We start from the raw sequence: 17,348 nt of genomic DNA on the forward strand, positions 1-17,348 counted from the left end.
AAAAATTACAGTAGCAAATAACGCGCGACGTGTTTTTCGGACACAAATATTCTGAGACCAACGTATTATCTGATAAAACTAACTATTTCTTGTGGGATACACATATAATTTGATATTTTTATGATATTTTGCAAATGCGATATTTAAGACAAACCAAGAATTAAAGCAATTAGGCTTGAGTAACAATGTATACTTTAGTTTTATAAAATACAATCAAAATTAATTCTCGATTTGCCATATACGTAACATTTTTACCATCTGTTGAGTATACACAAATAAAGTATTTTAATTGTTTTAAATAAATTGTTTAAGTAATAAATTTACTTGGCATGCATCTTTTCCGCCATTCTCATAGCCAGCGCAGATCATCCCATCGGTGACGTTTAATTCTTTATGCGCTAACCATGTGTTGCAGAGTTGTCGAGGCAGAATAGGAACTACAACCTCGTTTACGGCTGGCTCATATTCAGAGGCTGGAATAAAGCAATAAGGTAATAATTAAACTTAATTTTCACTCTGCTCAAAGAATTACGTATGAAACAGGGGTAGAATTTTCCGGGGAGTGCTATAAAGTGGGAGTGTATAATTTTTCGTTACCGATCTTTTTGGAACCCGGTATTAGAAATTTTTCTAATTTTTCGGGAAATAATTGATTGAATCTTAAAGAATTGTATATGAAGTAGGGGTAGAATATTTCCCGGAGAGTACTATAAAGTGTATTATTTTTTCCAAAAGTGTATTATTTTTTTCCAAATGACCGAATCTCAAAGAATTGTACATAAAGTAGGGGTTGAATTTCCCGGGAAGTGCTATAAAGTATTTTTTTGTTACCGATCTTTTTGGAAACCGGTATCTTTTTGGAAATCGATTACAAAATTCTTCAGAGAGAGAGAGAGAGAGAGAGTATTTGCGTGTTTTATTACATATGTCCTCCGGGGCGAAGCCCGGGTAGCCCAGGTAGTATAATTATATATGAAAAAAATTTTTTTGTAGAATGTTATATTAACTTGTTATATTTTATTAAGTATTACTGTTTATTTTACACATATCATAGATTAATATTGCAAGTAAATATTTTGAAAGCAACATTTTTTTATGTATGAATAATGCTTACAATCGGTATCATTTTTCTTGCCCCATCCAATAACGGTACAATATGTATTGGGTGTAAGATCAATGTCAGCAGTTGGTAAGCACACCGGTCTCAGGTGTTCGTGATACTGAACCGGCCTCTCAAGCTACAATACGAGCATATAATATTACTTGAAAAATTTAAAACAGCATCCAACTTTGAACAAGAATCATGATTTTACAGTATACGATAGGTACACGTTAAACGGAAGATTCAAATATTTCGCACAATAATAATTAAATTGAAAATGTATTTACTTGGAACAATGCGACATCATTGTCGTGAGCAACACCCAGGTTGTAATACGGGTGAGGTATGACTCTTTTTACTTTCATTTTTTGACCGAGATAAGTGTGAGAAAGTCTCCTAGTAATGCCAAGTTGTATCGTCCAACCGGACACCTCTGAATAACTGAAATCATCGGTGTGTTAATCGGTGTATCAGAGAATCAATTCATATTTGAGATTCTCCGTTAGGTGTTATTAATAATTCGCTGTTCAAATAATATTTTAAGCAACATTTCCCTTACATATAAGTGTAAAGAATTTGTTAATAATAAAAAATGGTATTTTGCAACGTTACGCATAAATCACTTACTTTCCAACACAATGAGACGCGGTCAACACCCATTGATCGGCAATAAGGACTCCGGCACAGTAGAAGATTTGTTCTGGACCACCGAGAAGGGCTGCAAGAAACGGCCAATCACCGGGGGCTGACTCCACACCACCCACTATTCGCTTCACCCTCGCCCTTTCGTATACGGAACGTCTGCGGCCGCAAGCTGTAGCAGAATCGATCATCACGTGTCAAAGAAATCCCGGAAAAACTTTAGAAAATTTTAATTCAACGATTTCCTTATACAGTTTTCCGATAATTTACCATATTTGACGCAAGTAAGTTTGATCGTGGGATAAGGCTCTCGATCCTTGATGCATTTTTGAAATTGCTTCAGCAAACTAAGACTTTTGGTATGATATCCAGAACTTTTCGGCTTCATTGTTGTTACGTCGTTAATCCATTTAGATCCGTTTGAAGCTCTGAGAATGGAATCACGTTTATCGTTTTAACAATTTTTCGTACGTGGTATTTTTTTTATTCCAGGAGATGACAGAATATTGTTGATATATTGTTGATAAAGGCGTAAAGTTAATAAGTTAAAATCAATTATGTACATAAATATGTCAACGCATTTCTTTTCAAATATGTGATAGCTTGAATGTATAAATAAAGATTTATGAACATTTATAAAGTTGTCACGACTTGTAAAGATATCGATTTATTGCGATTACGAATGGCATGTTTCGATCATTATGTAATATTCATATTTTACGTTATTCAAACGATTAAGAGAGATAACTTACGTATAGCCCAACATAGCGCAAACCTCTTGCGGCGACGTTGTCGCCTCCCAGTGTGAGACACACGCCGGCATAAATTTACCCATTTCAGCATGATACACTTCCAGACGGCCCTCGCCGACGTCCCCGTTCCTCTCGCTTAATTTCACTAAAAATGAGATGCAGTATGGGACTTGAAATCTGAGAATCATCTAGGCTCATAATCGAAAATTAGTTTAAATCAATTAAAGTTAAAATTAATATTTTAAAGTTTTTTTTAATTATTTAGATATACTGTATTATCGATATGTTAATTTATTCGTCTATTACTGGATTACATGTTTCGCGATAGCGTTGAATAAGCAAAGACATTTTATTATTTGAAAACCGTAAAAAGAGATAAAAATAGAATTACTTTTTATTGTAACCGAGATAGTTTCTCTTACAAACCTGGCAGCAACATTTTAAAATATAAAAGAGTTCCAGCAATTATCAATCGATTAAAAATACAGTCACAGAATATAAAATAGAAAAAAGGAAAAAAAAGATGATATACTAACAGCATTAATTAATACAGCAGTCTAATTTAAAATAATCTTATTAATTTAATAACATTATTAGCGAAGCAAACATGTCACGCTCTTGTTTTAATGAAATGTTATTTGTACTGTTCTCATTAGTATTGTTATTAAATTAACAGGATTATTTTTAATTAGACTGCTATTAAGTAACGTTGTCGATATATTATTCTTTCTCGTGTATGAATTTACTTACGGCAATATCGCTCGTCCTGCCCCCAAGGACAATCCATGACTCCATCACAGATATGACTGGCCGACATGCATCTTTTTTCGCCGCAGTGTAATGAAGACTTCGTAGAAAGGGTATTTTTGTTCGAAGGTCCTTTGATTATCTTGCCAAACGTGGAGGACGTCGACGCCGACATCGGAGACGACGTGCTGGAATTGCAGTTCCCGCATCCGATTTCGTCGCTGTGATCCAAGCAATCGAGATGACCATCGCATCGCCAATCGAACGGAATGCACCTTGTGCCATCGCACTGAAAGCCACTGGTGCACACTGTATAAACGAATCGTAGCAAAATGGAGATCAGATGCTTTCTAGCAATCGATGCAATATAGTCTATACTGTAAAAAGAAAGTACATAAAATTACATGAACAACAAGTGTAAATATCCACACGAGTTATAAAGTGTACACACTGTGTTCGTGCAATTTTATATGCTTTTTACAGTGTATGTTACATATTATTAATTAATTAATTATTTATTTATTTTAATTAATGAAGTTGTAATGAGTAATAATTATTTAGAATCCTATTTAATTAATTAATTTCAATAAATATTAATTAAATTTCTAGTATGTATCAAATGAGGTAAATGGTAATAGCCTAGGAGGATTAGTTGAGCGAGATTTTAATTGCAAATGAAACATTTGCTATTATTTACATTAAATTGAGAATAAATGAAAATAGCAGTATAACAAGAGATATTTACTTTGAGAAAGGAACGTGTAAGATAATGGAAAGTGTAAGATAATCCGGATCAGCATGCCAAAAATTACGCGCGCGGAAATATATTATTACCTATATATTAATATCTCTTATTAACATTATCGACACTCTCTGTCGTAACATATCCTATCTTTCGCAATATGTCTTCTTCTACGATGGACACGATCGATCCTGCGCTTGCGGTTCGATACTTTCACACATATATGCGTCAAGCGCGATATGTACACATGCATCAAGCGCGACTCAATAAAGCTGCTTGACGCCGCAGATGGGCCGTCATACGATAGTTTAATATGGATTTTGCAATTAAGATTCCATCAGCGGTGACACATGCGATAGCTCGGGTACACAAAATCGCGATATGGCTCCCGCATGTGCGAACACGTATGCGTACATACAGGGTGTCGCTGAACCTCTTTTGTAATTACACAACATGCACAGATGTTGCTGCCTTCAGTGTTTCAACTGCACACGTGATGTACTGGATAATATAGAAATACCCTTTGACGAAGGTTTTCTACTGTACGAATATTGGTGCTTTCACGTGCCAGGTCACGTTATAATAATCTCAAGAAGCTAAATACGCTTGCGAAACATTCAGAAAATTCCATCCGGATATTATTGAACATTGTTAAACGAACAAAATTAACATTATTGAACAAACACAGCCAACACGGTTACGTAGATTGCTATATAGCAGAATTACCTTTGAAGAAAGCTAGTAAAACCAGCAAATCGAATTGGAAGTTATCGCCGCCGAGGGACGAAGCGAAAGCTTCAAAAGAAAAATGCGGAAAGAAAGAAAATCGAGAAACAACCAATCGAAATCTTGGAGAATGTGTTGAATTTTCCCGATTGAGTGGATTTAGTAATTACAGCGCAATTCAATCTTAATTAACCATGGACGGATGAATCTCTCTCTCTCTCTCTCTCTTTTTATCAGCTGGTGCGATTTACCTATCGCGAATTAAATTCACTATACCAGACGAGGGACGAGTACTTCCGATCAATCCTGTCACCACGCCTGTCGCCGCGATTTACGTAATATTTGCTTTGGAAATTGCAGGACGCGCGTGTACGGTCGTTTAATTCTCTCTTCTCTCATCGCGCGAACCATTCCACGAGATTTTAAGCGAGCCGTTATCGTGCTCGTTATGCATATGACGTGCACGTGACTATCTTTTAAATTCAGTGCATAGCGCTTCAAAAACTTCTAGGATATTCCTTTCGTTATATCAATCCTTAAACACTTATGTCATGATTTATTCCTAATAAATTGAAACTACTTAAAAATAGAGAAAAGAAAACACACATGTTTAAACGCTCTCTTTGTCATAAATAGCTTGTTATTTGTTTTACAATTAATCATTACAAGTAGCTATTATTATCATCACTATTTGACATAGAAGAACGAGCTTTTTGTATCGTTCATCGTACTATACTATACTATAAATTAAAAAAATTATATATTATGTGTAGGCATAATTCCTTTATTTAATTATTAATTTAATTTAAAAGAATAACTAAAATAAATAATACATTTACCATATCAATATCATATAATAAACTGTCTGTATATCTTGATTTGATTTTTGTTTTTAATAAGAAAGAGTTTCTATTGCAATACCAAGATCATCGAAATAATATGTATTAAATTTCCACAGGAAGGAAAGTTTCGAAGGGCGAGCCAACCGATCGATCGGATTCAGGAAATTTCACGAGAGAAAGCCAAACGACAATAGGAAATAGAACATAAACGAGAAAGGAAGACAAAGGGAGAGAAATACTAAGCGTAAACAGAGTCCGAGATATCAAAGGAAGAATGAACAATGGACATCAAGTTAGTCAACAATTAGTTCCGTTTTGTGATCGCATTCTATATTTAACGTCCGCCCGCGAATCGGTGTGGAACAAAAGGACAGAAAACTCATAAATAATATTGCGTCCCACAATATTTCGCGCAAAGCCACACAAAACCGTATTGTGCAACGGAATCTCAGTGTTGGTGTATAATGATAAACGCTGCTTAATCTCTTGTTGGCATTCCGTTGGCAATGAGATAAATCTTATAAGAAATTATTTGAATATAAAATGTTTATGTATTATTATTTTTAATCTGAAATTGTTTAATAATAATTAATTTGAAAATAACGATACACAAAAGTTACTTCTCAGCAAATGAACAATATTCCGCCGTGGAGAGTAGCCAAGAATAACATACGAAAGCATTTTTTTCAATCGTAGAATTGTTCAAACGTTACTCTTTAAATTCATTAAAGAGTATTAAGGACCGTCTACAATAGCCGTAAGAGTATGTAGTAAGACGTAAGCAGTAAGCTACTGAGTAATGGGATTTTTACAATTCCCAGAATAATTGACTGTGGTTGGTCAATAGCTCTTACGGCTATTGTAGACGGTCCTTTAGAGCATTAAAAAAATGAAAGGCTCATTTTTCAATGTTACATATCCTCTGTATCATCCAACTGCTTCAAAGAGATTATTATAATTTTACAATTGTCCAGTTTAGGATAATTGGAGTACCCGTTTTTATTCGTGATAAGCTCATTTCTGTTATACCTATCAAGTTAATTAAATAATATATTGTCTTTTTTGTGCATTAATAAAATAAACTATAGCATATTCTTGATCAATCTAATAGAAAATTTAATTAAACGTTGAAAATGAGACAATAGAAAGACACAACGGAATAAACTGTGCGGAAACAGCGCAGGACTAGTGTCACTTACCCGGTTTCTCGGCTTTTCTTGCCGCTTCGATCACTTCATAGTGCCCGATACACTCCTGGATAGTCAGATCGTCCGGGAAAAGTTCGCAATCCAAATAATTCGGAAGAGACAAGCCGAAAACTTTGAGAAAAAAACCGCAGCGTCGTTCGGTTTCTGAAATTAATCGAAAAGAATATCGCCATTTGATTAGGACCGAAATATCAGGCTTGTGTTATACAAGGTTTAAGGAAATGTAGCAGTTTAGCGGCGCAAAATCCAATATATGGATTTTACCATACATGTTAAACAGTTTACAGGATGAACAGTGCAATCAAACGCTATTAAGATCCACGGGTATTAACCATTACTGTTAATGCATCTATACGGCTTACGTTTGTAATTTACGGTTTGTCGGGCAATAACGATGCACGTATTGATCCATATTCTGATAACAAGTGGATTATATTACATAAAAGTGTGAAAGAGATTAGAGGATGTTGCATTAACATTACGAGAGAATTGAAATAATTGTAAAAAAATTAAAAAAAAAAATTACAAAGTAACTAACTAAAAATAAAATAGATTCTAAATTAAATGATAACAAATAATTTATACTTACGAAGGCAAAGACTTTGACAGGGACGTACGACGTTGCCTTGAAGCCCGCATTTCGGCACGAAAAGACTGCATAAGAATAGAGCAGCCAGTTCGTAACATCTGACGTCAACGATAGCATCGTAAAGTTCTAGCTCGTGCTGGGCGTCCCGCTGTCCGAAATTGCCCATAAAATTTGGAAACACAGTATAATTGTACGGAACCTGCGAATTGAAATTGTGGTTATGCATAAAAAATCATGTCTCAAAATCACATTATCAGTGTAAATCGCGCTTTGTGTATATCAAGCGAAACATTTTCTGCACAAAAGAATCAAGCAAGAGTATTAATTTAAAGAGAGCAATTTGTATCTGAAATTTAAGACTATGGTATAAATAGAATAATGAAAATTAATTGATTGAGAGATATTCTTGAGAACATTTTATGCCTTGATCTTTCTCATCGGTAGAAATCCACTTGAGGATATTTATTTTGAAATCAATCAAAACATTTTCACCGAAGAATATATGCAAAGTTTTCGGAAGTTCATCCGATTTTCCACTTAAATTCTCTAATGATAACACCGTCGCGATCTTCTCGCCGTTGTTCAAGCTCATTCGTACTCAGACATGTACGTATTCAGAAAAATTCAGAACGCACGGCTGCACAGTGAGTGCCTTATGAATTTTAAAGCACACATTGTTCAAGCACGAGCCATCGAAATAAAGGGGAAAAAGTGAGTGGAAAATGTATTCAGAGGCGCGGACGCATCGAAATTACGATCGTCGACGGCTGCTTCTAATGTCCGTGAGGACGCAGAAGGGAGAAAGTAACGTTGTCACTCTTACTCGTCGGTATTCCGACGCCGAGGGCAAGTGGCACGATTACGATGCTGCATACCGGAGCGAATTCCGGTGTGCCGCCCCACGCGCGCACACACATTCCGCGCGTACAAAATTATTTTAAATTCTCGGAAAGCGACCAAGCCTCTTTCGAGAAAAGCGTAATACGTATTACGTTTTTCTGTACCTCTTATTCGCGATAATACATATTAACAAGCCGCTAAAATGTGTCGAATGTTTCGAGGACACCTCCAGAGGCCCTCTTTCCCTTTATAACATCCTACATTTTAGCAACTGGGCATTCTACATGAAATATGATAAACTAAATATATTTTACATTCGGTTCATATCAACTTTTCCCGTCGACTCGTGTGACAATAAATGAATTCTTATAATTGGAGTGCAATTGTTACCTTGTTCTCGCAGAAAGTCACAATAATGGGCAGACATATTCCCGGAGCCGGATTCCTGTCCTCGAACATGAAACGCGTTTCAGGTATCGGGATCAGAGCCGTGTATATGGTTCTATTCTCCAATTGGAAGTCAGGATACGCTAGTTAATGAAAAAAATATGGACATTGATACGAGAAAGATTCATTAATGATGTCGTGTACCACCATCGATGAAAGTGTCGCCATTTATTTTCGATAAAAATTTATTTTATCGTTGATTGAATCACCGAAACATAAGTTAAATCATTTGTCATGCTCGCTGGATAGATTTGTCGCATTCGAGTCAAGAAGTATTAATATACCTCCGTGTTGAAAACAGTCACGTTTCGGGTGTTTGAGCGGGGCAGACGGGATGTGTCGTTGCGAACTTTTGTAATTATTAACGTGTCAACCGCAGACACGCGGCACCACGATGCACGTAATATTGTCACCTGATACTTCAAATTAAGGATTGAAAAGGGTAAAAAATGTCTATTATACATACCGACATTTTATAATTGCCTATTACATGTTACATATTGAAATAAAAACCAATTGGTATGAATATTATGATCGACATCGGGGTATGAATCTTTCGATATATTATATGGCTGCAGTATTATAAATTGAAGCTTTTATTTGTTGTAATGTTACTCGCAATTTATATTTTAAAAGAGAGATTAAGAGAGGTAAAGTGTATATAAATTTGGAACTTTAACTAATTATTTTAATTAATTATATTATTATGTGCGTTAATTTATATGAATGTTATTTTTTTCTTGTAATCTTTCTCATAAAATGTACATCGGGAATACTACGAATATGATCGATTTATTAATAACGACATTCAGTAATGTAATGACAGTAAAATGCCGGAATACCAGTATTAATCGAAAAATTATGTACATGTGCTATGACAATTATTTCGGTTATATATAACGTTACATATTTGAAGTACTATTCACAATACCGGTATAATTAAAAGTTTTCGACATCACGTTTTATAAAAATAAAAGTATGCACGATATGTAATTGCTAAATTTATTTTGGTATTCAATCTCTGCTTTAAATCGTGATATAAATCCACCATCTTACTGACATGAATATTGATATAACCTGTCGACTGCAAATTCAATGTGCCCGAGATATTTATTCGATGTAAAATTAAAAAATTTAAGATTTTAAAGACATGGAAAGAGCTTTGCGAGACATGTTTTTCGTTTGTTGCCGAGATAATGTTGACATTCGGAATCAAGTGGATTACTATAACTCACGGCGCTATTGATCTTTCGGTCTCGCGAAGCTCGTTGTTGCACATGCACGCATATTAAAGCGTTCGGAGGGCTTAACAAGCGTGTTTATTCCGGTCAAATATCACACGTTGTTATTTGCATTGCGATGTTTCTCAACCTCACTTGCATTATTTATGCCAGAAAAACAACCGCACTTTTTAATACATGCATATATTTCGATGCAGGTATTAACATTTTCGATTCTTTTGAGGCCCGGTTCCACCAACGTCACTTAACTTTAACCTTAGCTTAACTCACTTTTCATCTCTTTCTAAGGGGCACAGTTAGAGAGTTAGAAGAGTGAGTTATTAAGCTAAGGTTAAAGTTAAGCGACGTTGGTAGAACCGGGCCTCAATTTTGACAACGTCAGTTTAAACCGATCGTTGGATATTGCGCCGTATTGCATCGAAAACAATTTAATTGCAATTAGAGCGAGAAAATTACTCCACTCACTTTTGAAGTATGCGGCTAAACCGCCGGCAATGGCCAGGAGGGCAACGGCGTTAAGCAGAACCTGCACAAATCTGAAGCGTAGTCTTCCCGTAGTCACGTAGTGGCTGCCAGTCATGTCCCTGATTATCTGAGCAGACACATAAAGCATTCAGAATACGTGTTTTCGCAAAGTGCACGTCGTAACAAATAAAAAAATGTCAAATGCGACACGAAGATAAATCTATGTATACGTGAAATATAAATGTCTATAATTTTATACGATACAGGAACACTTAAGGAGGGCCTCATATTTTTGCCCCTTCGTTTGTGCTGACGAAAATGACGTTACATTTAAGCGCTTACTTTATGATGCAAGGAGCTGTTATTCCCAGCATGCATCCTGACGATGGTCTGCAAACTGGCCGGCGTGCTCGTCGACTTCGTTATCGGTCTGCCAGCTGAGTTATCAGGCTCCGATACTAAGGCTCTGTCTAGAAGGCGATAAAGACCGATTTTATCGATTTTTTTTGTTGTCAATTTGTCGATAAGTTGCGACTCTCTTTCAAGATACAAATTTTACCAATCGAAAAACGGGGAGTCCACGAGTTGAAGTTTTTATGGATGAATTTTGCGATGGGAAACTTCTTACTTCTTATTCCTCTCGGATAAACTACTTTAACGATAACACAGCGACGAGAGAGCAAGAGAGAAAAAGAAAACAAGATGACGCTTTAGGACAGAAAAAGCTTTCCTCGTCTCGTCTCAGTTGTCGCGTTTTGCCTTGGCGTTTATTTGTCGCTTTCAAGAAAATACCTTGAGTTTCGCGAGAGAAACGGAATATAAAGAAGAAATTTCAATTTGTGAGATGTATCCTGTTATCATGAAGTACGTCATAAAACACGCCTCCCTTATATTTTAATCCTTTGTAATCTGATTTAATTTTCATAGATAAACCGATATTGTAAGTGTTACGTTCTCATTTTAATATTATCGCCATTTATTTGATGGAATTTTATTGAAATTCCCTAAAGATATAGTTTGCTAACTAATCATGGACTGCGTTGAATATTTGAAGAACTATGCGGAGTATTGTCGCAAAGCGGGAGAAAGGGGGCACTATATCATGCCGTTTACCAGCAAGGAACACTGTGTTACACAAAGCTATAAATTTATTGGCTATATATTATCTTAGAAGATATTATCTTAGATGTTTTAGATAAGACGTAGCCAATAAAACGACTTTGTGTAACACAGTGTTCCTTGCTGGAAAACGGCCCATATTTTTCTTGACACAGAAGCGTGATAGCTTAAAGGATAATCCCTGAGGGTCGCAAGAAAGTATCATAAGCAAAATATTCTATCGAGAAAATCTTTTATTAAAGAATGAAATCCAAAAATATAGAATTGATCGAATTTTTTTGCCAAAAATTACAAGAAGATTAATTTCAGTACAAGAAGACGAAATATTTATTCATAAATTGTTCATTAAATAAATCAAGTTTATTAAATAAAATTGGATATTTATGCACTATTTAAAATTCATAGCTCGAAAACTGGATATATCACTTGATCTTATTCTCCACATTCGAGAGAATGATCTTTTTATTACACATTTAAAACGCATTTAAGTTTTTTTTTTGAAGCAGAAATTGCAATCAACGACTGTTTTTCTAGTACTTCTGTTAGTTCTTCGCTAATAATAACACCTTTTAAGACAACCATCCGATAAGCTTTGGCGAAGTTAGAACATACCTGGGACTTTCCCGTGCTTGTGAGGCAGAAGGGGGGCTTCCATTGTCTTGCTGGTGTAGCTGGGCGAGCTGGTTTGACTGAAACTGTCTGAGGAAACGTTGCTGTCCTGCCGGACGCTGATAGGTTTCGGTACGGGACTCTGACAAATCGCGCTCAGGGGTGGTGGTAGATTCGTCTGCGTTGCTTTCGGCAATTTCTCGAGTTTCTCACTGCCGCCGCCGCCACCACCGACTCGCTCCTTCCTCAGATTATGCTGAAGAATATTCCTAGCCCTCTCCATGTCACTCTCGTATTTGTTTCGCATTACTGGGTGCTGCTGTTGCTGTTCTAAAGCTCTTTGCTCGCCGTGGTAACGTTTGTCAAGTTCATGCGGGATTCCTTCTAGGTCCTCGTATCTAAACGTAAACGAATTACGCGTTTGTATTTACTACGGGGTTAATTAATCCGTTTACGAGCGCTTTCAAACGAGAAATATGAAATTCTGAATTGACGTTCGACGAAATTAAGGAGGAAGTTACGTGGAGGCATGTTGTACCTGGGTGGCTTGTCCTTGCTTATTCGTCTTTCCATCTCTTGACGTCGACGATAATCATCGTCTTCGTGCAAACACCTCTCTAGATTCTTCGAAGCCGCCTGCAACTCCTCGAACTTCGATCGTCGCTCACGGCCGGAAGTCAAAATTGTTGCGTACTTTAATTCATCTTTTTGAAAAATCTCTCTTCGCGATAACATCATTTCTTCCCTGGGCTTGCTTTCGGACGATTCTCTCTGCTCGCAGCTGCCATTCTCTTTCGTAAATTTTGATATTTGTTGTCTACATGAAAAAAAGACAACTCCTTGTGAGCATCAAAGTTAAAATCATATTATTTTTCGTAATGTCACGACTACGTTTTTGCATTATCAGATTTATCAGAAATGTCAGATTGTTGATATAGTTAATAAATCACGGATCAATATAGTTTATAAATATTAAATAAAAGATGTTGAAGAATACAATACTGAAGAATATTTTCTGATTGAAAGGGTCGAGCTAATTTTTTCCGTGTTGATTTCTTTTAACGCCACTTGTATAAAAAATAATGACAGAAAATAAAAAGTGACTCATAATACATGTTTTAAACAAGTATATAATAAATGCGTTGTAATAAACAAGCGCTTTTCTTTTGAGAATATTTTTATATTGCCTGTTATTATTTTCCGTAATATAGGCAATTTATATTCTAAACTAGATACTAGATTCTAAACGAGAGATACTTGGATAGTAAAGAAGTGCACTGGCAGTCTCAAGAATGTTCAAGTATTCTCATCTCAGATTCACCGGAAATGGAATCTGAACTTACGCTTCGTTTAACGAACCTATTGTGAGCGTAATGTTTGTAATATTTCGCTGCAGGTCGGCCCGAATTGATGTATTACCAACTTGTATCTAATTTATAAATTCAGCAATACGCGACAAAACATTTTCTGCATTCGAGTAGTTTTAACACAGGCTACTGCATGAAAATAAACACTCGACACCAAGCATGACGAGATAGTTCTATATTACTCTATGTACACGACAACAACGTCGAATAATTTGCAACGTGCATGTTATACGTAATAAGATGTACATACAATCGTTCTTTTGAATAAGATGTCCAACCGAGAAAGATTTGAAAAATCTATAAAATTGCATATAAATAACATATTTTTATCACCTATTATGCCGCGACACAGTGCCCTGTCGTTGACGGCTATTCGGATCCTCGAACTTTGCCTCGGCGCTCTTAATAATTCTCTCGTGAAGCCGTTTCTCGAGATCCAAGGAGACCTTTTGCAACTCCTCGAAGCTCGAATTTAGCGGGAGTTTACGTCCTTCCTGGAAATTTGCTTGCTCGAAGTCAGCTACAAAATCGTTATTGTCATTCGTTTCCCGCGAGTCCTCGCCATAATTCAACAAGTAATCCTGCAACTCATCGAAAATTTATATAAAACGAGTTTTACCTCGAATGAAGTAGTCATTTTGATGCGACCGATTCGCTTTAAATCGATTAATTTTTGTTTCAAGGCAACAAATCGATAGATATTAACTTTATTAACACTTAACAAAGATATAAAACATCTGTTTTTTTATTCTTTTACTAATGAGTGAAAATATAGTTAATATTTGTTAACCATATTATTAGACAAACATATTTTTTAATAATAATGATATGAATTCATGAATGTATCGCATTGCAGTTCACAGCTTGGTGTGATCAGTTTCGGACTTGATCGTAGATGATGTTAATAATTACATTATCTCTAGTTTGCTTTACAGAAATTTAACTAAAAATGATATAAGATAGTTAATCACCTGCGATGTCTGATTCTGATTTCTGAAGGGATCCAAATTTATAAGTTTTTGATTTGTCGAACCCACGTTTTTCCACATGGCCGGCATTCCCGATGAAGGTGCGGACGAAGAATCAGTCGTCTTACAAGGAGTTATTTGATTGCTCTGTCTAGTTGTGAGTTGGAGTCGTATAGGTTTTTCGTTCTTGCTTCTTTTCGGAATCGCCGGCGGCCTCAGCGGAATTGGAGGTGGTGCTACCTGCGTTAAAGGTAGAGCACGATTTTTATCTCTATGCTCTTACTCTAATTATAAGATGCAGTCTTTAGCAGATGGAATCTTCAAAGCCTTGTTATTTAGAAAGAATAGAAAATTAAATGTATATCGATCTCACTTATCGCACCAGTATCAAATAATAATACAAGTTAGAAGATCTGATAAAATATTACATTTAGAAATTAAAAATCAAACTGCTATTTCGTCAGATTTAAGCCTCTAATTTTTGCATTGTTTTCATTGTGCGATCATACAATTTTTGAAAAGATTTTGTTTTTGACGAAAAGTTCCATATTTACTTTAGCTAAACAGATCCGTAATTTGATGTGGAAACATCACCGTTTCGTAATGAGAATTCTCAGTGGCAACGGGCTACGTGATTTGCGTAAATTGACGCGAAAGTTACGCGCAAAGTTACAACGCTTATCATCGCTCCAAGACAAGCATCAAGTTTTAACTGCCTTGTTGACATACGTAAAGCAACACGCAAGTTTATTAGCTTCAAGCGTTTATCGTCGGCAAATTCTCTTCGCATGGATCACGCTTTAATACCTCGAGTACTTTCAATGGATTTTAGCATGACTTTCGAAACTTTGAGTATTATTATAATTTCCGAAATTGTTGACAAAAATGTATTAATTGATGCTCAGCTAACGTTACGCGCTTTAATATATTAAAAAAGGTTTTATTTTTTAATAATAAACCTAGTACAGTATATAGACCTCCACATAGCATGGGTTTATATAACATGAATCCGTATACGGTGTTATATATAATACGACGGAAACATTTCAATATTTGTTTCTTTTAAAGTGAAATAAAAAATATTTTGCTGTTACATCTTTAATATTTATTTTGCAGATTTTATAATAAACCTTACATGTTTTACAAATATGTGTTTTCGTAAGCAAACATAATCTATATATGTATAATCTATGTGACTCGTATAACATGGATTCATATAACACGGAACGTATCCCCCATGTTATACGGGGAGTCTACTGCAATTGTATATACAATTATCTATATGATATACATTCTTATAAAAATATTTCTTATAAAATTTTTATGCAAAAGCAGCCTATATAAAAATTGTCTATTTAATCAAATTTTTTAAAATTAATTTTTTAATGACTATGAGAAAATAATGACTATGGAGATGCAAATCTAAAAATATAAATGCTAAATAAATTTATCTATGTACGATTATTTATAATATTATAACAGATGTTGTAAAATTAAATTTTGTTTGCTCTTATTAAATTATATTAAAACCAAACAGGAAAGTAGAGCTTAATACAAAAATACCAATTAATACTTGCAATGTTAGTCAGAATGCCGTATTGTCCAATGACTGTTATGAATGTTATGTGTCCAGTGTGTGTTAAAGATGTTATATATCTATCGCAGCGCCGAATTTTTCAATTTTTTTCTTTTCTGTCAACAATCATTATGTAGTTTTAAACTTGAATTGCACGTTTTATTAGATAAATACAAATTAAATTAAATAAATTTAAAGTTTTCTGTACGCATGGTGTTGAAAGAAATTCTATAAGTCTAAAATTTTTGTAAAGTTGTATTACGTGTACGCAATGCAATTTAGAAAAACTAAACATATCATACCTTTTTACACAAATAGTCTTTATTTATACTTATATTTTACGTCTGCTTTGCGACAGTACACATATTATTTATGGATATAGTGATGATTGCATTATTATAGGACGGTAAATTAACGCAAGAAGTACATTCTGTGTTTTTGCAACCATCTTCTTTTCATAAAAGCCTCTTTTGGCACAGGATTCCAATTTTGTCGGACAATCTTCCTAGCCACTGATATTAATTCGCAAAGTAGCAGCGTACCACTAACTACCGGGCTTTAGTCGCGTGATTTAAGGTGTCGAGATTATGTGGTACGCTGGGATACCGACCATGCGGTAACTTTCCAAACTTACCTGCATAGGAGGAGGAGAGGAGAGACGAAGTTCGAAAATCCTTTTAGTATCTTCTGCCTCGCCATCTCCTTTTCTCCCTTAATCATTTCAGCAACTTCCTCTTTAATATCTCGCAATTGTTCGATATATTTACATTACAATAGGTAGCTAAGAGAAATTATGAATACATGCATTAGTAATTAATATTCTTTTGAGCAAATGCGTATGACCAGCATTGCGAGTACACGTATTATAATAATATTGTATATTAAGTAATCTTTTATAGTTAAATTGTATGTCTACTTTTTTTCAAATTTTTAACATCTTTCCAATATGGAAAATGTCGAAGAGTTGCTAGGTGTAAATACTGTTTTAATTTCTTTGTAAAGTTTTTGCTTTTTCTCATGTTATTATGTTAATGTAATAACAAATAAGAGAAAAATCTTTTTCTATGGTGTAGTTATATCATTTATATATTCTTTTCCTAAAGTTTTATATTGTTATAATCCGCTTTATTATATATAAATTAATAATATTAATAAATAAGTATTGAGCGTAATGAATGATTTGTGTAATGCTGAGTAAGATGTTTTATTTGTGAAATGTTGTGAAGATTTGTTAGATTAGATTTTTAATTTCGAACAGACACATTCACAAAATAAAACATGAAACAATGCATGAAAATATCATATCTAAAACTAATAATACACTAATTTATCAGACTAAAGATAACTAGAAACAAATAAAATTTTT

At 34.8% G+C, this 17,348-nt stretch overlaps 1 protein-coding gene and 1 long non-coding RNA gene across 3 annotated transcripts in view; one reads left to right on the forward strand and one right to left on the reverse strand.

The window, feature by feature from the left end:
• LOC112453874 overlaps nt 1-6,124 on the forward strand; it is a 58,998-nt gene extending 52,874 nt beyond the window's left edge. Inside the window, exons 2-3 of the long non-coding RNA XR_003040674.1 lie at nt 416-491; nt 5,670-6,124. This is a non-coding gene — a long non-coding RNA (uncharacterized LOC112453874). The remainder of the gene's footprint in view (nt 1-415; nt 492-5,669) is intronic.
• The window catches only part of LOC112453873, a 34,310-nt gene that overhangs the window by 1,340 nt on the left and 15,622 nt on the right, over nt 1-17,348 (reverse strand). Inside the window, exons 4-19 of one of the 2 annotated variants that reach the window (XM_025014876.1) lie at nt 14,410-14,646; nt 13,772-14,019; nt 12,610-12,888; nt 12,075-12,469; nt 10,686-10,813; nt 10,344-10,470; nt 8,581-8,720; nt 7,351-7,498; nt 6,753-6,905; nt 3,247-3,552; nt 2,497-2,641; nt 2,015-2,172; nt 1,730-1,916; nt 1,390-1,543; nt 1,115-1,238; nt 325-473 (exon numbers count right to left, since the gene is read on the reverse strand). In XM_025014876.1, coding sequence (XP_024870644.1) covers nt 325-473; nt 1,115-1,238; nt 1,390-1,543; nt 1,730-1,916; nt 2,015-2,172; nt 2,497-2,641; nt 3,247-3,552; nt 6,753-6,905; nt 7,351-7,498; nt 8,581-8,720; nt 10,344-10,470; nt 10,686-10,813; nt 12,075-12,469; nt 12,610-12,888; nt 13,772-14,019; nt 14,410-14,646 — 3,078 coding nt within the window. Of the gene's footprint in view, nt 1-324; nt 474-1,114; nt 1,239-1,389; nt 1,544-1,729; nt 1,917-2,014; nt 2,173-2,496; nt 2,642-3,246; nt 3,553-6,752; nt 6,906-7,350; nt 7,550-8,580; nt 8,721-10,343; nt 10,471-10,685; nt 10,814-12,074; nt 12,470-12,609; nt 12,889-13,771; nt 14,020-14,409; nt 14,647-17,348 lie in introns of both variants that reach the window. The other variant, XM_025014875.1, reaches the window with a different exon arrangement.

This window comes from Temnothorax curvispinosus, unplaced genomic scaffold (genome assembly GCF_003070985.1).
Source record: "Temnothorax curvispinosus isolate PA1 unplaced genomic scaffold, ASM307098v1 QBEX01004747.1, whole genome shotgun sequence".
Lineage (NCBI taxonomy): Eukaryota > Metazoa > Arthropoda > Insecta > Hymenoptera > Formicidae > Temnothorax > Temnothorax curvispinosus.